Here is a 22,185-nt window from a genome sequence, read left to right as displayed (position 1 = left end):
CAACAAGGCAGGTGGCCAAACACCACCTTACTCTCAACGAGTGTTGCTTTGACATTGGACATCAGGGTGCACATGGAAGTAGCCCAACATGACTTTTCAATTATCTTTCTCCTGATGGAGAGAAATAGGTAGTGAGTGCGAGTGCAAGTATAGCTCTGCTTACCCCCCTCTCACCTTGATTGAGGTTGGTAATTCATGGCAAATCATGGGTGCAAATCCATTTCTACAGTACCACTACCTGCCTGTATAAGAGTGCATGCACGTTGTCAAAAGGAGAAACAGTAATGTTATGAAAAAAAACTGCAATGAATACAAAACTGCAAATTCACTTGTTTTGTACAGTCACAGGTTGCTGCAGGTGAGTAGTGGGATTGAAGAGATCGGCAGCATGCGCTGGGAACTGTTTGGTCTCCTCATGGTGGCTTGGATCATCGTCTATTTCTGTATATTCAAAGGAGTTAAATCGACTGGAAAGGTGAGAAGCAGTAGATGTAAGTGCTGGAGCGAAATGCTTCAGAGTTTTATTTAACTTGACTAGTTTTGACTTGATTTTAGAAATCCAAAAGCAATACTTTCAATGAAAAAACATTGACACACCATATATAGACACTTAACACCTGCCTGTTCTCCTCTCCCGCTATCCTCACAATGTCCTTAATGTTAAAGACTTCTGCCTATTTCCTTCATAAGGCAGAAGTCTACATTTGCCCTGCCATCATCCAACTCCCAAAAGTTCCAAGCATACACAGATATGAACTCAGAATTCTGTGAAGACATATTTACTTTGCAGAACAACATTCACCAAAAGGTGCTAAAAAACCCATTCACCCTATCTATAACTACTTCTTAAGAGAGTGTGTACCCTTTATTCCAGCTATCTTACTAGCTTAAGCTCTTAGTCTGCTAATTCTGCAAGGTGCTTCCTGAGTAAACCAAAATTGAGTGGTAAATGACAGCGATGGTTCGATTGGAACCTTAGAGGCATAAGCCGAATCATCTCCGTGAAGCAGCTGTCCCAAGTGGACCAGCTTCTGGCAGCCTTTCTTTTGCAGTGTCAGTGGGGTTCCAAGCCCACGTCTGAAGCACCTTCATGCTGGGATTGGAGTAGGCCTTAAGGTGCTTACCACTTCTTGCTGCCCACTGGTGCAGGGCACAGGCTCATGGGTGCTCTCTCCTCCTGCTGCTGCATATAAGATTAGCTAACTCAGCACAGACCAGACATTGAACTTGGAAGTTTTCTGGTGTTTAAGGCTCACCTACACACTGAATAAACTTGCTATTCCGCCGGGGGAGCCAATGGTCTTAATATATTTTTCTTTTTCCACTCTTTTGGGGATTGTGGCTGCCCTCCACCTGACACCTACTCCCTAACACCGGAATAACTGAGATTAGCAGTTCCATATGTGGGAGCGGGATCATAGGCTGTGATCGGTCACTCTATGGTAATTGGTTTACCAACACATTGTGCCACCACACTGAGGCAGAACACACAGTCTTGAAAATGGGTAAGAATTAATTGTCTGATCAGGAATATTGTAAAAAGAAACAAAAAAATAGTTCTTCAAGCTGATTTTTTCCCCTCTGTTTCTATCTTTGTTTAAGATAGAAACCTCTTATTTTGGTCATTTCTTATTTGTATGAAACCAATCTGTCACTCTCTGCCTTCCCAGGTGGTGTATTTTACAGCCATTTTTCCATACCTCATCCTGATAATTCTACTGATCAATAATGTACAGCTACCAGGAGCCAAGAATGGAATCCTCTTCTTTCTCAGACCCAAATGGAGCAAGCTGCTGGAAGTCCAGGTAACTGCCAGAACACAGTTAATGGGTTTTGACTAGGGGGGGTGAAGGGCACAAGCAATCCAGTGATTCACTATCTTTTATGGTAAAAGGTAACCTCTTTTTGCATGTCTCATTGTAAAAAGTATATGACTTCAGCTCCATTTATTTGAATAGGTTTGCAATCTGTCACTTTTTTTGGGGGGAAGGGAGAGAAATAGTTTCTAATCTGATTTGGACAATGTCTAAATTATTAAAATGGCAGCACCAACACTTCATGGAAGACTGGGCATTAATCCACAGGGACTGGGTGATGGCATGTTGGGAGTACTGACTCCTTCCATCCCTGGGGAAGGGAAATGGAAGTTGGATATATAAGCTCAGAAGGCTTTGGAGAGAGAAGGAAGGCAAAGAAATTTGTGTTGTCTGAGACTGTGTCAAACCCGTGACTAAATCATAGGGAAGAATACTGATCACTATACAAGAATATGTGCAGCACATTTTAAGCAGTTATACTCAGATTTTGTTTTTTTAAACAGAGGGTAAAGTCCTGTGAAAATTTTTGTTTTAATATTAAAAGAATACAGATTTGATTCATTGTTCCATTAGATTTTACTTGCTGGCACAATTTTATCAATTATCAATAAAAATTGTGTTGTTAGTGTCACTTTTGAGTGAGCTGATTGCTTTATGTTTGGTCTCTGGGAAATGAGATAAACAATGAGCCTGGACTGGTTTTTCTCATTTTCCACTGAGGATGGTTTTCAACAAGTATTACTTTGTAAAGATGTGTAGAAAACTAATTAAACCAGCAGAATATAATTACCATTATCAGATTTTCTTAGTCTGAGAATCTCACTGTTTCTAGATCTTTATGCTGTACTATTAGATACAGTTTTTCAGAAGCTGCCCGTCACTGTCCAATGTGCACCTTCCATTATGCCATCACTACAGTATATTACATCAGGTGAACAGTATCCTTGACACAGCATCAGAATAGGAGGGAATTTGGCAAGAGGAAGAGAGTTTGTTATTGTGGTAATTTCAAATTGGTTAAATATTTTGATGCACGATAAATGTTGTTAGCCTCTAGCGTACAGACAATATCCCTGATGGGTGACCAGGGATGGGGAGATGTCAGAAGTTCAGAGAGCCTATACACTTGCAGACATGAACAAGTATGAACCTTTAGCCCATGCCTCAGGACATTTCTTTCCTACAGAAAAGCTCCCCAAAAACTAATAGGGAAAATATCCAGACATGAGATCAGTTAAAATAACATTTGTGGAAAACCTTTGGAGCGATCTTTGCTACCAAAAAACAATTTTTTAAAATGTCTGCCTATTTTTCTTAAAGAAAGAGAGGGAGGAAAGAATAAGGAGCAGTTGGAGACAACTGATACAGAAATTACAGTGAGAGAAACTGCAAGAGTCCTACAGAAAAAGCACAAAAGAGAGGAAGAAAGAGATAAGAGTGGAAGGTGAACTGGCAAAGTGCCAAAGAATTATACACAAATTCCTATAGAAGAGAGCAGCCTAAAATTCTGATTTGAACTAACTAAACTAACCCCTGTTGATTAAAGCAATGGACAATAAAGTTTGTCCTCAGGCAGACAATGATTTGTGACAGATGCACAGGTTCTGCTGACTCTCATCACAGAATTACAAGTCACGTGCATTCCATTGTATATATGTTATTTTTTAAAACTTCGGCAATTTTCCCACAGGTATGGGTGAATGCTGCTGCACAGATTTTTAACTCCATTGGAATTGGGTTTGGCTCCATGTTTTCTATGGCCAGTTACAACAAATTCAATAACAACATTCTCAGGTAAGAGTTGGATTTTTGATCAGTGTTTTTTTTAAAAAGGGCAACATTGTGTGTTGGAGCACCAAAAGGACTTATGTTGCAACAAGATGGAGGAAAGAGAATTCCTTTCAGCTTCATGTTTGTGTAGGTTCACATGTAAACAATGACTGCTTGAGTCAAGTAGTGAATGCCTGATGGCATTTAAGGAACTGTACCCCAGTGTGAGTTCAGGAGAGAAACGAGTAAGGGAAGGTGTTAAATTTTAGGATTTTTGATATGATTTTTTCTTCACAGAAAGCATTGTGGATTGAGTTATGTTTTAAAACAAAATGAATTTGCACTACCTTTTGTGTGAAGAAGTGCTTCCTAACATCACCCCTGAATGGCCTGGCTCTAATTTTAAGGTTATGCCCCTTTGTTCTGGACTACCCCACCAGAAGAAATGATTTCTCTCTACCTACCATATCAAATATTTAATCATCTTAAACCCCTCAATTAGATCACCCCTTAATCTTCTATACTCAAGGGAATACAAGCCTAGCCTATGCAACCCGTCCTCATAATTTAACCCTTTTAGCCCCAGTATGATTCCGGTGAATCTGCGCTGCACCTCTGCCAAGGCCAATATATCCTTCTTGAGGTGCGGTGCCCAGAACTGAACGCAGTACTCCAGATGCAGTTTAACCAGTGCTTTATACAACTGTAATATAACTTCCACCCCTTTTTATTCCAGCCCCCTCTGGAATCTCATACTTTGAGATTCATTTTCCCAGCAACTTGACTTTGAATGCATCTTGCAAACCCATCTTCTATGAGTCACTGTTTGCAATCTCTTCATATGCCTTGTTTGCTCCCTGCTTAATTGAGCAGCCTGCTTAGGCCTAGGGAATGGGAATGTAACTGCCAAGATATGTACTGTACGACTAGCTACAGTGTCAATCCATGATCAGTAAATGGGGGCAAAGCTTTGAATGGTGCAGGTGCAAGTATCTCTTCCTGAGAGTAAAATATTTTGAAATAACTCAACACCCCTTAGACCATAAAGGTTTTGTTTCTAACCCGGCTTATCTCTCTTTTTGAAATAGCCAGGACAAATTTCTACCTTGGCTTCAGGAGAGGAAGGGTAAAGGGAAAATTTGGAACCAAAACGCATCTTTTCCCTGATAATGGAGTGCTAATTTATACTCTATCCTCCCTCCCCAAAATGGAGTGCCCTATAGCAGCCCAAGAGACCCAATAACACTTGCCCAATCTGTGATTGTAGATAGGCAATCCTGTGACTTAAATTGCCAACCATGACTTTGGGGCTAGAGATCAAATTATTTTTGAGTGGTGTTTTGTTTCTGTGCCTTGAGTATATTTTATGTTTACACATCTTTGTTTTTTTTGTCCTCCCCAGAGATACGCTCGTTGTTGCAGTGGCAAACTCAGTCACAAGTATTTTTGCAGGATTTGTAGTTTTCTCTGCAATTGGGTACATGAGCCATCAGTACAACCTGCCTGTTGAGGACATCGCCACTGATGGTAGGCTCCCTTTTGATCAATTTGGAGGTATAAGGGCACCAGTGAAACGCCCTAGTAAAACATAGAGATTACAATTATTCCCATTTGCTCCCATCCATTTAGAAATTATTTATACAACATATGTGTTGTAGAGCAGTAGTCAACAGTTTGTGATTTATGCCACTACCTGATACATTTTTGAAAAAGGAAGAAATCCATCAAATAACAGCTGCTTTTGTTTTGGTACTTGATTCAAATTTCATGGCTTATAGGCTCAGTTTTATCACTTGGGCACAGTCCAAGCAATTGCCAGTGCTATTACCATCTGTACATTAACTCAATCTGTTGAATGGTAATGGCTGTTCCTGCCTGACCAACTCAATCTAGGGAATGGTGTGTTCCTACCTGACCAACTCACCCTGGGGCAGGCATGCAGTTGCTGTCCTCCTTTACCCAGCTGACTCTGAGGCAGGCATGCAGCGGCTGTGCTCCTTCGGCCACCTCACTTTGGAGCCGGAATGAGAATTAGCAGAAGAGTTAGTAATCACATTGTTGGGTAATATCTGTTGTACAGTCTTGTGACTTATATATTCTCATGTCTTATTCCCTTACTCAGGCCCAGGACTGGTGTTTGTTGTTTACCCAGAAGCGTTTGTAACCATGCCAATCGCGCCAATGTGGGCCACGCTTTTCTTCTTCATGCTTCTCTGCTTAGGTGTGGATAGCCAGGTAAGAAGCCAGATGTGATTAAACAGTTCACTTAAGGGCTCACAGCTGTATGACCGGAGCAAGGAAGGACGAGGAAGAGTAACGACATCAAGAATGCAATTGGACAACGTCTACAGTGCTTGTAGTTGTCTGCAGTTTGAAGAGTTATGGAAGCAAGCCCATAGCACCAGGATGATAGCTGATCTTAACACCCAATTGTAACGGGCAACGTGGCGCCCTGATGTGCCAGTAACATTGAGGTTCTAGACGGACTGTGTCAGGAATTGGAGTATTTTCCTCCAACGTGGAGGGAGGGTGAGAGACTGACTTTCAGTTTTGCCCCACTGATCACGTACCCTTTGTTGACTGATCACATGAACTGTGCTGGCAATGGTCAGAAACTTACAGTAAAATCAACAGGGGGAGGCTCAGCAGGACAGTGTGTTGGAGCACAAAGTGGTCGGATACACATTTACACACATGATTTTTCCACATGTCGAGTTCCGGATCTCATCTGTGCATTAGAGAGGCAGAAATTAGGAATAAGCTGCTTCCCCACATCTCACTTTCAAGTACATCCTTGTGATCAGTCTAAGAGTAAGTCAGTTAGGGAGTGGAATACAGAGCAAAGAAAACTTTAAGAAAAAAAAGTCAGATGTCAATTTTTCAAATGGCATGAAGGGTGTGGAATATGTTTTTTTAATCAATTTTCAGCAAGCACAACACTCAGCAGGTCAGGTGGTATCTGTGGGGAGAGAAACAGAGTTAACGATGGGGGTGACCTTTCATCATAACTCTGACTGGCTGCCATCTCTATTATTGTTTGAAACAAAACAACAACAAAAAATCGAGTGCCCCAGACCATCTCGTCTGTGTGTGGAGTTGTGACAGAAGTACACAATGTTTTAATCTGACCAAGAAGCATTTGAGCTTCAGCAAACTCTTTAAGTGAAGTGCAGGCTCTTCCTGAGTAAACAATATTGCTACGTGTTTCTGATGGTGACCAGACTGATTCTGTGTTGTTTGTTTAACCTCCTTTCTTTCTGCAGTTTGCCATGGTGGAGGTGATGGTAACCAGTCTGATGGATGGCTGGGGAAAGAGCCTCCTTCGTTTCTTCAAATGCAAAGAGCTTGTGGTTCTTGCCATCTGTTTTGTAGCTTTTGTGGTTGGAATTCCTAATGTCACCCAGGTACATTCAATTCTTTCTGCTACAACATTTAAACAGACATGTGGAGGATACACATCACGATAGTCAAAAATGCCTTGCTGATTGAGTAAATAGTGTACTTTATTTACTCACTAAATAAGTAAATAGGAAATAAAGTCTTAAAAATTATACAAAGGTTTTTTTTTAAAGTTGGAATAAATAACAAATGAAAAAAGCACACAGATAGGGGTGACATCATTTGACACAGGCCAGCAGATTGTGTTGAGGGTAATGAACTCATTGACCCCTGTCTATGGCTGTTGAGGAATTTACCACAGCTGATAACAGTTGTTGGTGTGCATCACCTACCAGTGCAAACTGGAAAGAGGGGAATCGACCGGCCAAAGGTGTCAGCCAGCTCCTAAAACTTTGCACTATCAGAGCAATCTACTCCCTTCACATAACCTTTGATACTGGGTGGTGCCGAGGGAGATCTGGCTGGTGCTAGTCAGAGAAAACTGCACAAGTAAGCCTGTGTAGTTCCAAACCGAGGCCTCTGGTGGTGTGGGGTCAGCACTTAATCTCAATGCTGGGCAACGTGTGAATGGAACCATAACGGAGACAGATATGGCGGCCAGTGATTTCTTGTATTTTAATATTCTCCTGATGGCATACTTCAATGATGAAAAAATAAATAAATGTTACAAATTTCATTGGTCTGCACTAGGTATTCGCTCAGGTTCAGCGTCACTGATCACTCCCGTAAGCAGATTGTGGCCCAGAAACTAGTTAAACAATAGTGTAGCCCAGGAATCGTAAGTTGGAGCCCTTGTTATGTGTACTGGATACCATGGTTTCACATGTACCGCCACAGGCCGTTTATATGCAAGACAAACTCTCCTGAGATCAGCTATCTCAACACAGACCAGGAATTATACCTGGAATGTTCCTACTCCGTATAGCCCAATGTTATACCACATTGTGCTGAGCCTTTGGGGAGCTGCAGTGCCAAAATTCACTGTAAATTGACTTTCACAAATAGTGTAACCTTGGAGTTAGGTTGACTGATGCACAGCGAAGAAGCTTCACCACTGTCCTTTTAGTATAGGTTACAGACTAGAAACAGTGAATACTGCAAATTTGAACTAAAAACAGAAAATGCTGGAAATTCCACAGCAGGTCCATCAGGACAGATCTACACCCAAATGTTGAACTGTTATTTCTCTTTTCAGATGTTGATGGACCTGTTGTGTATTTCCAGCATTTTCTTATTTTATTACTATGTTCTTATATCCTCTAGATCCCCAAATTCCTTTTAAAAATTAGATTTAAATATTGTCTATGTAAGGCTAGAGGTAATTACGTAACTTTTTTGTTTTTTTTAAAAGGGTGGAATTTATTTCTTCCAACTGATGGATCATTACACAGCCGTTGTCTCTCTCATGTTCCTGGCTTTCTTTGAAGTCGTGGCCATTTGTTGGCTTTATGGTACAGTCTTCACTTTGCCTCGTCAACATTTATTTGACTGCTGCTATGTTCTACACATATCTCCCTGTAGTGCTTCTCCTTCCCCATCCTTTACTTTGTCTAACTCTTGTCCTCTACCCCGTCCTCTTTCATTTCCTTGTCGTGCTATTTCTTTCCCCTGCCTCCAGCTCTCGTACAATAACATTCATGAGGTAAGCTGTCCAGTGCAAAGACTGCAAATAAATTGCAAATGAACCTTTTATTAATTTTAAACAAGTAATGGATCCTTTTTTCAAGGATTCAAAAACCCAAAATGTACACCTGCATTGTCAACTTTTATGCTGTTCCTCCTATTTTCAATGGACTATTCCACAAATGAGATCACATGTTGAATTGCAACATGGCCTTTGCATTATCTATCCAACCTGTTAGGAACTAACTGTTCATTACAGGAGAAGGGAGCAATGCCAGTTATGCAAAATAAAACCTTTGAAGAACTGTACTGTAGACTCAGAACTTTGAAAATAAATAAGGGACCTGGTAATAGTTAGTCTCATCCAGAATTCTGCAGTCTTAACATATCTTGTTACGTCGCTCATCACCCTGTCCGCCAGCTCATTTATTTCAAAATTCATTTGTCTATAAATCCCTTCATGGCCTGACCCCACCTCTGGAACATCCTCCAGCTCACACCCTAGGCTTTTCTAATTGTTGTCCCCTTCCCTCCATACACATTGGTGGCTGAGTCTTCAGCCATCAAGTCTGCAGTCTGGAATGCTCATCATAGCATATCTTCCCCTAGCTCAAAACCCATTTTTTTTATCATGATTCGATCACCTGCCTAACTCTTCTCCCAATTCCTACTCTATGTCTGATTTCCCCCTTGAAGTGTCTTGAGACATTTCTCTACATTAAAGATTGAAATAGCAGTTTAGGGAGAGAGACCTGTGTGCTTTGCACTGGCTCCCTCTGATTTGCCCCCCTTTTAAGTTTCAGAACTTGTGATTTGAGGCAGTCTGGGAGTGGAGAAATTTTATGTAAAAACACTCCCCTGAAATGAGGGGATTTATTGCTCACAATTCACTATCCCTATTCATGATATCACAGGAGTAGAACTTCACAATGTCACATGACCAGAAGACTCGGGAGCAAATAGTGTCTGCTACCAGGCTTCCTCCAACTAACTGTTCACTGTTCTACTGCTTAAACAGGGTGCGATGAATGACTGAGCAACACAGGTCTTAATGATGTTTAGGGTTATTTCATAATTTAGTAGACTATGCATCCTCATTAAGATAATGATATCAGACAAGATACTGGTTATAGAACAACAGCTTCATTGGGTTCTTTTGCAGGTGTCCGTAGATTATCTGCCAACTTCAAGGAAATGCTGGGGGTCCCACCAAACCTCTTTTTCAAGCTGTGCTGGTGGGTTGCTTCTCCAGTGCTTGTCACAGTGAGTAACTAACCTTTCTAATAACTTTTGTACACATGGGATCTCCTGCTGGAGTAAAGGGAAATTAAACTACTTCAGTTACAGTGATACCTGTGAGTCATTGTACTATGTGAAATTGAGTATTGATGCCTTCGCTAAAGATGACACTGAGGTAGATTTTAACTATTGGGTGACTGACCAGTGGAGTGTGCTGGCCCATCACCCGCCCCTACCAGCGGGAGACCTGGTTCGTTTTGAGACCAGGCTTCATTACCATGCTGCTGATGAACTGTGGGTGACAAACAGGCCCGCTGCTGCAGCTCGCTAGCTCCGGGCCAGCACAATATCGGGCCCCCTGCTGCAGCTCACTGGCTGCAGGCCAGCATAATATTGGGTGGCCCAGGCGCAGACCCAGCTGGTAGGACAGTTGGGGGGGGGAGGGGGTCCGATCATGGGGTGGCAGAGACCCACATTATTCTTGAAGAACTTGGAAGGGCCACGCTTTCTCTTCCTGGCACAACAAAAATAATTTTAAAATTACCTCTGGTGCTTCTTCTGCTGTATCGCCAGGTTAAAACTGGGTGGGGAGTGCATGCATAGTACATGCTTCTCCTAGTTGTCTGTCAAAATTGCAATCTGGGTCCTATAACAACAACAACTTGCATTTATATAGCGTCTTTAACGTCGTAAAACGTCTCAAGGCGCTTCGCAGGAGCGATTATCAAACAAAATTTGACACCGAGCCACATAAGGAGATATTAGGACAGGTGACCAAAAGCTTGGTCAAAGAGGTAGATTTTAAGGAGCGTCTTAAAGGAGGAGAGAGAGGCGGAGAGGTTTGGGGAGGGAATTCCAGAGCTTAGGGCCTCGGCAGCTAAAGGCACGGCCGGCAATGGTGGAGCGAAGAAAATCAGGAATGCGCATCAAAGGGCTTTGATTTGAATATTAAAAAGACCTACCGAAACAGTTGTTTTAAAAAAAAATAGTGGATCAGAAGTTTAAAAACTCCAACCAACCTTGGATTCACAATTTTCTGGTGCTGATGGTATTAAATGTGTCTGCCACAATATGAGAAGTTTGTGAACAATTTTGTTAATTTTTAAAAAATATTAAATGTTTTTAATTTTAATTTTAAATGACATCAGTCCAGCCAGGGAGTGAGGTTCCTCTTTGGGCCTCAGCGTAGCCAACCAGGGATGGAGGCTACTATTGGATTTTGGAGCAGCCAACGATGGGGTGAGACAAAAAACAAAATATTGCAGTTGCTGGAAATCTGAAACAAAAACAGAAAATGAGAACATTTAGCAAGTCAGGAGCAGCATCTGGGGAGAGAAGTGACAAGTTAACTTGGGACTTTCTGGTGTTTATGTGATGTCTTCACCTACTAGCCTATGGAGGGGAAGTACATGCTGGTTCATTATTGTATACCTACCTTATCAGGTTCACCAACTCTTTCTGACCCATTCCTCAGTGATGAAATGGGCACTCATGATTTAAACAAGAAAAAAAAACATATATTTCCCAAAAAAGGATCTTAAATTTGATGAATCTTTATTTTTAAAAGGGTCCTGATAGCGACGCTTGTTCTTTAAAGTGTGAACAGGTTCTATCTCTTCTGATGCTCAGGGATAAATGCAAGGCCTGGTGTGGTACTGAACCATATAGATCAGGAACGCCCCAGCTTAGATCACTGGTCTGAGCATAGTTAGGTGATCAGTGAAGCAGCGGTGGTGACGTCATAACTGGCCTTCATGTTCCTTGGAGGGGTGAGGAGCGCAGTTGGAAATTGGGATAATCAGCTCACTCTGCTGGGGGGAAAAATGGCTTCCATGTGAAGAATGGCCACTTGGACAAGGTAGCAGAGGGTGACCAACACCTGTAGAATGTAACTCCAGAATCTCATTGCTTTCAATGATGAGGAGAAAAGTGAAGAAATAGGACAGTCAGAAAATGTTCATCTGACTTATTCATCCTAAAATTGGATTGAGCTGTTCACAAACGTACTGTGTTTTATTTTAAATGGTCTCTAATGTTCTGTGTGTTGATTTCCTGCAGGTTATCCTTGTGTCCAGCATAATCCGGTACACCCCTGCTCGATACGGTAAAACGTACACCTATCCACCTTGGGCCGAGGGCCTCGGCTGGATTATCTCCTTCTGTTCAATCATCTGGATCCCACTTGGAGCGGTACACACCCTGTACACTAGCAAGGGCTCGTTTATTCAGGTGAGAGCAATGGAGGGAGGGAGAGTTGAGATGTGGTTTCAATGTGCTGCATGTGTAGCTATTACTGTAAAGATATAGCTACATATGGCAGAAACTGCAAGTTTGTGTATCTTGGATAGTACGGAACCACAGCTGTTGCAATGGTAAAAGACTATAAATTTTGCAATATTAGGTTATCCACTGTCCCCTACAGACCAATATTACACATAATATTAAATCAGCATATTGAAACTAGATACGTACAAAATGTATATATTCTCTCTTTACCTCCCCTCTCCGGCAGGCAGTGATTCATGTACATTCTCACAAGCAATGCCCATACTCCAGCTAGAGTGGCCATTCACGTGAGAGCCTGGGTAATGGTCGTCAGCAGACTACTTGACAATAAGGGCACTGCAGCACAATACAATCACCTACTCAATAGATATTCACTCATACACGCTTTCCAACAGGCTCCTCGGATAATGATCAGGAGTGCGAACCTGGATAACTTTTTTTATTCATCTGTAGCAAATTTTTCTTCTACCTGACATGCGCAGAAGCCCATCACCGTGCTTGAGAGGCTCCACTGAGAATTTCACACAGGTAGAGTTTCTGTTTGCCGGATATGTAGTGCAGAGTGTCTCCCTGGAGAGACACAAACCAGAGGAGAAAATTTGCCAAAAATTAAATTAAAAACAGACTTTCCATCTGTATCAACAGAATACAGTATTGTAAACAATGTAATTGTTTATGTTGATCAGGAATATTATAGCAACTCACTTCCAGCAAAGGTCACTGGATACGGATCCAGAGCAGGAGCCTTGGCTAATTTTTCCAGGGCTGCCTGTACTTGTGAAATCATGTCTACAGTCAGCTCCTACAGAAGTAAAGGGAACAAAATTGGGGTATTAGAAGGAAGGTATGCCTGAACTTTTTGAGGGAGATCTAGCTGAAACCCCAGTGAAATGGTGCAAACAACACAAAATGGTGTATACGGCTAAAAATGTCCGTTGACATAATGGGCATGACTTTAGCTCGGAGCCAGGAACCCAGCACATCGTAGATATTCGCATGAGGAACCTGGAAGCCAAATGAGTGCGCCACAATCTGCAATCGCAACTTAATTGAAGGTAAGTATTTGTGCTTCTGGATTTCCCATGCACCAGGCAGCCAGATTGACAGGCTGGCTGTCCGTCGGAAGGGAAAGGAGCTGCGAGTTGGATTCGGGGGAGGGAGATCGTGGGCTTTGGAAGAAATCGGAGGGGTGGGGGGAGGGGGTGGGCTTTGGTGAAGATCGTCAGCAGGGGCTGGGGCGTCGACCGATCGCGAGGGTCCTGTGGCACCAGGTGAGCTTGTTGGGCCCGGATGAAACACTTCTGCTCCTCCTGGCCCACAATTACTGCAGTAATGGCATTTACCTCATGGATCCGGCCCTTTCTACCTGCTTTCACCTGACGTGAGTCAAAAGTAATGGGAAACCTAATCAGGTATGGTAAAATTTGTTTCACATTTGTAATACACAAAAAATTAAGTGCCTCAACTATCGCAATGAGATACATTGCTCCTTCAAGTATCGGCCCACCGGCTTTAAGTGGGGACAGGATTTCCGGGATTCTGTTGCACGCACACGCGCATCCTGGGTTAAACCAGGAAGCGGGTGCGATGGAGCCAGGATGCGGTCCCGCTCCACAAATCTATTTTTTACTGTCCAGCCGCCCCCAACCTATAACCCACCTGTTCTTGGGGGTTAAAATTACCCCCCCATATCTCCGACCATTCCGCTGATCTCCCATGGAAGTTACAGCAGGAGATTGGGAGAACCCTGTGAAAATTCAGGGCCATATCTTTGATAAACTTGACCTTGTTGAAAATTCAACGTTAATAAAACAGAATTTTTTGTTTTCTTGTCTTTCAGCGTCTTCGTTCTTCAGTCACACCAGTCAGTGATGTAATTTCAAAAGAAAACCGGGACCTGATGGTCAAATTGAATTCTGGCACATACGGGCCTTCATGTTCTGACAGCACTGACCTCACTAAAGAATCTAGCATATGATTTTTTTTAAACTTATGAATGTAATGTTACGAAAATTAGTATAACTGAAAGTTCTTTGCTTACACTAGCATTACTGAAGGCAAAATAGGCATATTCTAGTCCTATGAAAGATTTTTTAACTTTTTATTTTGTTTTGGAATTGTACAGTTATGTATAATTAGCCACTCTGTCCCTGTGTGAAAGGATTCCCAGGGAATGCAAAGGTAGCTTAGTAGGTGACTGCAGTTAATGCCAGGGAATAGAAGGCACAATGACGGTTAATGAAACTGCATTGGCATTCGACTTACTTAATTTTAAATATAATTTTTCCTAACACACAAAATGTATTGGCAATATTAAAATCTGTTGACTTCATTCATCACCTCAAATAACAGTCACCACCATGACCAGTGCTTCACCCTGTGTTGTATACCTCAAAATACTCTCAACAAGACACAACCCAAGCTTTGCTGGAGGAAAAAAAATCTATAATCTAATCGAATAATACGATTAGTTGATTTGCCACACATTACATTGATAATGTAAAAAGAAATTCACATACCATTCCACTTTACTGAAGCCCTAGTGAAAACACTGAAGGAATGCATTTTTGTCTCCCATCGCTAACTCCTCACTGACCCACCAATGTTACTAGCTAATATCGCCTACTGGTTCTAGAACTGACAGTTCAAGTGCTTGGTGGTCCAGATATATGTTGAATCTGTTCCCCCAGTGGTTCAGAAGGCTAAACAGTCAACAGCTGATCTTGCCATATAGACGGTCAAATGCTTGATCTCCATTGTGCCAGGTTGGCGGAGCTTGCCCAGCGCTACGATTGGCATCAGCACCCCTGGGTTAGTGAAGAGAATTCAGCCAGTGTTCCCACTCCTGGCCACTATTTTTTCACCCAGAGGATGGTGGGGGCCTGGAACTCACTGCCTGATAGGGTGGTAGAGGCAGAAACCCTCATCACATTTAAAAAGTACTTGGAATTCCACTTTAAGTGCTGTAACCTACAAGGTTACGGACCAAGAGCTTGAAAGTGGGATTAGGCTAGATAGCTCTTTTTCGGCTGACACAGACACGGTGGGCTGAATGGCCTCCTTCTGTGCCTTAAATTTCTATGATTCTATACAGTGATTCCCCTGCTGGAGATGCAAGTGCACAAACATTTGGCTAAGACAGAATCAGTCTAGGCTGTGGTGCCCCCCACACTTGAATGAGTTACCAGAGAGTGACTGCACCCAGTGAATCCTAGCTCACAGAGAGCAAATGCCTTGAGGATGTGGTGGAAGCAAGTTAGCAAGAAAAAAATTCCTTTAAATCTGAGAGCTGCGAGGCAGTTAACACCACCCTTCAGCCTGCTGTAACAGCTTGCTGATCTCTCGAGCAGCTTTTTTGTAATATTTTTTGCGGTAAAATTCTTTTCTTTGCATCTCCACAACAAAAATACTTGAAAATGTTTTATTCTGCAACTGACAAATTTCTGTACATTTTTAATGGATGTTTTGAAAGTAAATATTTATTAAATGCAGACAGTGCAGGAGTATGTTGGAGCTGAAATGAAACTTTATCAAATTTTCCAGTGAGTAGACCCAGGGCTCGATGTTACCAGGCCTGCGGGTTTCCGGCGGGTTGGGTTTCGGGAGCGTGGTCAACACGCTCGGTGAAATTAGTGGGTTGCCCGCGCGATCGTAGCAGGCAACACACTAATAGGAATCAATTACCTGCTCCTCCGGGGTCCACGCTGCTGGTCTGCGCGTCGGGCGGGCTGCGCATGCGCAGTACGATCTGTCAGCTGGAGGCTCTCTAGTTAAAGGGGCAGTCCTCCACTGACAGATGCTGCAACCAATGGAACAAATTTCAGCATGGAGCAGCCCAGGGGGAAGGCTGCTCCCAGGTATCATCAGATGGGGTGAGGAGGAGGGCGAAGACAGAGATCTTCCACCGGGCGGGCGGGAGGAAGCGGCCAGCCTCTGCCACCAAGAAGGCCTGGCTCGAGGTGGCAGAGGGGGTCACCTGCGCAACCAACATATCGCCCACCTGCATACAGTGCAGGAGGCGCTGCAATGACCTCAGTAGGTCAGCCACAGTGAGAACACGAAGTCTTTCCCCTACACTCCGTCTGCCACAACACTGCCCCAACCCCACATCTCCTTCGGCACCGCCAACACTACTCTGTCACATCACCCCTCATACCCACTCAAACCCCATCCTCACCTTACCTTCACCTACTCACCTCGCCAGTACTCATCCTGCCACTAACACGCGACCCAATCCTCATACAATCTCATGGCTCTATCCCATACTCACCCTCTCGTGCATCTCCCTCACGGCCAGCCTCACTCAACCTGCCACCACCTGTGCTGCAGCCACAGGGCATGCATCACGTATGTGCAGTAGGCAGCGTAAGGCAAATGTTTTGTGAGCATGAAGGGGGTGCACAAGGGTGTCGGAGGATTTGCCATGGGTGTTACCTATATTGAATTTCAGAGCAACAAACAGCACACATTATATTGGCACCACCACTGCCATGTCTCCGCGAATCCTGTCTGTTGTGTCCAATAATGCCCGCTCCTGGGTATCACTATGAGGACCCACCACTGATGCCACCCATCGTGTTACTGCAGAGTAGGTGCAGGTGTATTTGCAGGGCTCTTCCGCGCAGACCACTGAGAGACATCGGCGGTGTAGCCGGCTGCACCCTGGAAGGATGCGGAGGAGAAGTTGTGGAGGGCAGTGGTGACTTTGGCAGCGACAGGTAAGCACTTGGTGCTGGGGCCAGCCAGGAGCAGCTCGGCATGAAAGAGCCTGCAGATCTCCACGACTACATGTCGAGTGAATCTGCGCCTCCGTGTGCACTGCTGCTCGGAGAGGTCCGGGGAGCTTCGCATCGGTCTGTGGACCATGTGGCGAGGGTAGTGCCCTCTGCGATGCGTCTCTCTCTGCGGTAGCCCTCCCTCCTGCTGTGCAGGTGGGCGTGCAACAACACCGTGTTGGGGGGCTCCACGTCTCTGCAGCGGACCGCGTGGACTGCGAGGCTGCTGGGGCTGGTCATGCTGTTCGTCCTCCGAGGGTGTCCACGCACCACCCATCTGGCAGGTGTTGGTCTGAGGGGTTGTGCAGGGTAGGTGGGTGGTTCCTCGGACTGGGGCTGCGGTTTCGTGTCGGTCTGTCCTCTGGCTTGGCAGGGGGTGGTGGGGGGCAGGGGTTGCCCTATGTGAAGGGGTGGCCTCCTGCGTGGGTGAGGGCTCTCCCCCGTGGAGCGCACCTTGGCACCTGCCACAGGCTGCTGGCTGCAACACGCCTGGTTGGAGAGAGACTGTTTCCCCCAGTGTGTGAAACAGTCTGCGATGCAGGTAAAATCCCACACTTCCTCTTTTGACAGCTGATTCAGCTCATTAACTGACCTCAACAAGCAAGGTAAGTACTCTCAAGTGGAACCCCGCTGGCTTTAATTGCCTGCGGGATTCCCACCAGCGGGGGCCACGCACGCAGCCCCGCACGTCATCGGGGAACCCGGAAGTGGTCGGGATCGCGGCGCGATCCGGTCACGTGACCTCATATCGGGATTTTCGGGGCCCCCCCGCTGGAAACCCGCAGGAAACCCGACCCTAAAATCGAGCCCCCAGAATCTGCTTATGTTGTATGTTTTAATCATGTATGCTTACAATACAATTTTTAGTTTTAGATGTAGTGCAGTGAATATTTATTGTTTTAATCTGAGACCTATGATGACTGTTTGCAGTTTTAAATAAACAGAAGTTCAGAGCGGTGGGACGCAGGTTTGCTGAGTTCCCAGTTTGCTCCAGGTTGTGTGGAATTGCTAAATGGAGGCCAATCACCACCCCCCCACCCCCCCCCCCCCCCCCCCACACAACCTCTTTCTACTGGAAGGAAGGATAAATCACTTGGGATGGCAGACGATTTGCGGGGGGGTGGGGGAGGGTTGGAGAAGTCTCAGGTGATACTCGCACAACCCTAATGACTGTCACAGAGCAATATGGTGGAAACTTGGGAGCACATTCTGGTCTCCCACATGGTGTGTAGCCAGGGAGATTTCTCTTGGTGGGGAGAGGGTGGAATTTCCAGTTATCCTCAACTGGGAAAAAGAAAGTGAGCCTTCATTTTGTACCAAATCTGGCTCCCAGGTTGCAATCTATTTGCTGTGTCTAAGAGAATCATGTTGGATCTTGCTGAGTTTGTGTCTCCTTAAGAGTTGCCAAATTGATAATTTTTTTTAAATTGTAGGTCACCAAATTTTTTTTATAAACAAACCTCCTTGTATTGTAAACCTGTTATTACTAAAACTGCTCTTTTTAATATTTTTTGTTTGATAAAGCTGCTGCAAAGTATGTTGTAATCAGGAAACTTTTGATAACAATCACATTGGCACTCAAGTGTCTAATACTGATATTTGACAGTACTGTCAATCTTATTTATTTTTGGGAGGGAGAGACGTGACATAGTTAATATGCAGGTACTTCCTATCATATTATTTCTGTGTTTTAAACAGTAACTGCATTTATGTTTTTTTCCATTTACCTTTCTGAATACATCTGATTTGCAATGCAGTGCTTTGTGTTTACTGTAACAATTGTGCCACAGGGATGGTTAAACATTTATATGTACAATGAATTTTTAAAAAAATCTTTTATAGTGCTGTTTGTGGTTTTGTAGATCTGCACAGCTGCTTAATCCTGACCTTGTTTCGGAAAGAGCAGTTGGCAGCAACTTTCTCCTGGAGAGACAGAGCAAGGTGGGTGATCCGTTCAAATATAAAAACCTACACTCTATCTACTAGACTATGCAACCTCATGTACTGCCACCCCCACCCTCACCACGCCTGCCAATACTGTTCATTCCTGAGGCAGGGGGAAAAAATGGGCAATTTTGGGATAAATTTGGACATTTCTCCCCAACTCCATAAGACGGTCGAGAAAGCTCCAGGACACCATAGGTACCCAGGTGTCATGATGTGGGGAACCAATTTAACTCCCCCACACCATCCACTGTAGTGTTTTCCCCATCTAAAGGACTGTAGCACGCCTGTACTTGCCACATCTCCCAGTAGCTGGTTCCAGAGGGCAACGAGCCTCTTACAAAAGAAGTACTTCCTGGCATCTAATCTAACTTTGTGCCTTGGTATTTTATAACCACTCTGTCATGCATTCTGAAAAAATTAATTAAATCTACTCCACCTAATCCTTCTTGATTTTAAAGGGTGACCAGATGCTCCAAATTTTTTTTTTTTTAATTCGTTCACGGGATGTGGGCGTCGCTGGCAAGGCCGGCATTTATTGCCCATCCCTAATTGCCCTCGAGAAGGTGGTGGTGAGCCGCCTTCTTGAACCGCTGCAGTCCGTGTGGTGACGGTTCTCCCACAGTGCTGTTAGGAAGGGAGTTCCAGGATTTTGACCCAGCGACAATGAAGGAACGGCGATATATTTCCAAGTCGGGATGGTGTGTGACTTGGAGGGGAACCTGCAGGTGGTGTTGTTCCCATGCGCCTGCAGCTCTTGTCCTTCTAGGTGGTCGAGGTCGCGGGTTTGGGAGGTGCTGTCAAAGAAGCCTTGGCAAGTTGCTGCATTGCATTGAATAACCCTAAGTCTAACACTATCCCTATAATGAAGCAATCACAGCTTAGGAACCATCTTTGTTCCTTGCCTTTGCATTCCTTTAGAGTCTTAATGTTGCATATAATTTCAGATTCCTTTCATTTTTGTAACACTTCAGATTGTTTTAACTGAAAATTAGCCTTTCAAGGTCATATCTTCCCCCTTTAAGATAAGTGTTGTAAATCTACAGTTTACGGAATGCCCCAGGGACTGGTGCTGTGACTCCTACTGTTTCTAATCTACATAAACAACTTGGACTCAAACACAATGCAAGTTGGTCATATTTGCATTCTGATGAAACAGAGAACTACAGAAGGATCTAGACAAATTTGTTAATGAGCAGAACTACTGCAGATTCAAATTCAATACAAGTTCAAAGTCTTTCCAGAAGAAAAAGTGGGGACTTAATTGATGAACGGTGTCACACTAGTGAATGAGTCCTGGGAGTGTTAGTAGGCTCAACACTTACCATATCCAGTCATTGAAAAGGAGCAATCAATAAAGCAAATAGAATGCATAGCTGTATAGAAAAATCAGTAGAGCATATGTCTGAGCCAGAATGCTGAAGCTCTATAGTGCTCTGGTCAGGCTGTGTTTTTTAAATACTCCATTCTGTGCTGGTCAACAAGGTGCAAGGAAAACATACAAGTGGTGCAGAGAAGGGCCACAGAGCTTGGGCATGATTTTCGCAGCAGGAATAAATCCCAGCTCCAAGTTGCTGACTTTCACATTCGATCCAGACACATCTGGCTGTGCAATTAAAACCGGCGGGTCGATATTTAAACCATCAATTAAGAGACTTAAAGTAGTTAAAGGGATTAATTTTTTGTGGATTGAGGCAGGGAAACAATTTTAACTCCGCCTCAACATGGTTCCCGTGGTCTCTGAAACAGCCATTTGGACCTTTAAACCAGTGATTGACAAATGGGTATAAAAGGTGAGTTTTTGCTGCAGGGCAAGCAGTACTCTCAGACAAACCTTTGGCTGGGAGTTCTTTGTGTTTAGACTGAGATTTCTGTATTCACCCTAAGAATTCTTGTGTTCAAACAAATCTACCTACATTTTGGACCCCCTCAAACAGACACCATCAGGATGGGGGGGGGGGGGCGCAATGGATGTATTCAGCAGTATACCTGAGGAGGAGGGACATCACCATCGGCGTGCAGTTCTGGGACTTGCAGCTCTACAAGATGTGCCACAGGGACCTGCAGAAGAGCAGGGAGGGGAACAACGGAGGGGCAGAGGTCACAGGAAGCACTACTCACGTGAGAGGGTCTACAGGCAGAGACTGAGCTACCTGGACCTCTCTGAGGAGCTGTACCTACAAAGGCTCAGATTGAGTCGCCAGATGCAGATAAGTGTATACGACAGGTCACGGGTGGCTTGTTTGCCAGGGCATTCCACTACGTTAACTTCCCCTGCGAAAACATCAGCCAGACTGAGAGGGCAGTGGGTATCCACTCTGTGGTTGGCTTCCCATGGGTACAGGGCACAATTGATTGGGCACCTCCACATCAGCCAGGACTGTTCATGAACCAAAAGGGATATCACTCCATCAATGCACAGCTGGTATGCGACCACCAGAAGAGGTTTCTGCAGTGTGTGCCAAATTCCCTGGCAGCTGCCGTGATTCCTTCATTCTGCGCGAATCCAACATCCCAGCCCTCTTCCACGCACAAAACAAACTTAAGGGCTGGCTCCTTGGAGACAAGGAATACCCCCTGCAGACGTGGCTCACGAAACCTCTGAGAAACCCCACCAGCAAGGCACAGCAGAGGTGCAACCAGAGCCACATCACCTCCAGGTCTGTCACTGAACAAGCCAACAAGCTGCTCAAGATGCCCTTCAGGTGCCTGCGTCAATCGGGGGGAGCCCTTCAGTATGCACCAGCGAGAGTGTGTCGAACAATAGTAGTTTGTCGTGTCTTGCACAACATCGTTCAACAGAGGTGGCTGAGGTCCCATGCGCTCATGAAGCATCTGCATCTGCCATCAACATTGAGGCGGAGGATGAAGATGAGGAACTCATCAGCAGAGCAGCAGCTCACCTGGCTGCTCGTGATGCCAGGGAGTCACTTGTATTTGATAGATTCTCATAAGGAGATCTGCAAAGTGAAGATAGTCAAGTACTCAGACCACCTGGAATTTAACAAAAAACAAATATAAATGAAAACATCACATTCTCTCTGACACCCTTGTGCATACCCTTCGTAATTATAAAACATTACACTTCCTCTTCTTACCACTTCTATGTGGTGCATCCCCTATGGCTTCAGCAGAGGTACTGGCAGGGTGCTCAGATCCCTGCCCTGACTCCTTAGATGCTTTCGGCCTACGACCTCTGGGTTTTGGAGCCTGTGAGGGCCCAGCCAAAGACTGCCCCACCTGCACACGTGCAGAAGCAGGCTCAGACATCGGGAGAAGAGGCAGCATTGTGAGTACTGGTTGAGAGGGGGGCCACATGTGAGATGTGGGAG

General features: G+C 44.4%; 1 protein-coding gene across 1 annotated transcript in view; it reads left to right on the top strand.

Annotated features, from left to right (window-relative positions):
- Window positions 1–17,972, top strand: part of LOC137342216 (sodium- and chloride-dependent GABA transporter ine-like) — a 77,180-nt gene extending 59,208 nt beyond the window's left edge. The window contains exons 4-13 of the mRNA XM_068006002.1: window positions 343–475; window positions 1,671–1,805; window positions 3,508–3,611; window positions 4,990–5,114; window positions 5,710–5,822; window positions 6,851–6,991; window positions 8,338–8,437; window positions 9,772–9,872; window positions 11,907–12,077; window positions 13,975–17,972. Of these exons, the coding sequence (XP_067862103.1) occupies window positions 343–475; window positions 1,671–1,805; window positions 3,508–3,611; window positions 4,990–5,114; window positions 5,710–5,822; window positions 6,851–6,991; window positions 8,338–8,437; window positions 9,772–9,872; window positions 11,907–12,077; window positions 13,975–14,112 (1,261 nt within the window). The 3' untranslated portion in view covers window positions 14,113–17,972. The remainder of the gene's footprint in view (window positions 1–342; window positions 476–1,670; window positions 1,806–3,507; window positions 3,612–4,989; window positions 5,115–5,709; window positions 5,823–6,850; window positions 6,992–8,337; window positions 8,438–9,771; window positions 9,873–11,906; window positions 12,078–13,974) is intronic.
- The last annotated feature ends 4,213 nt before the right edge of the window (window positions 17,973–22,185 follow it).

The sequence above is a fragment of the Heptranchias perlo genome, chromosome 25 (genome assembly GCF_035084215.1).
Source record: "Heptranchias perlo isolate sHepPer1 chromosome 25, sHepPer1.hap1, whole genome shotgun sequence".
In the NCBI taxonomy this organism is placed as follows: domain Eukaryota; kingdom Metazoa; phylum Chordata; class Chondrichthyes; order Hexanchiformes; family Hexanchidae; genus Heptranchias; species Heptranchias perlo.
This window is presented reverse-complemented; position numbering and strand designations above follow the sequence as displayed.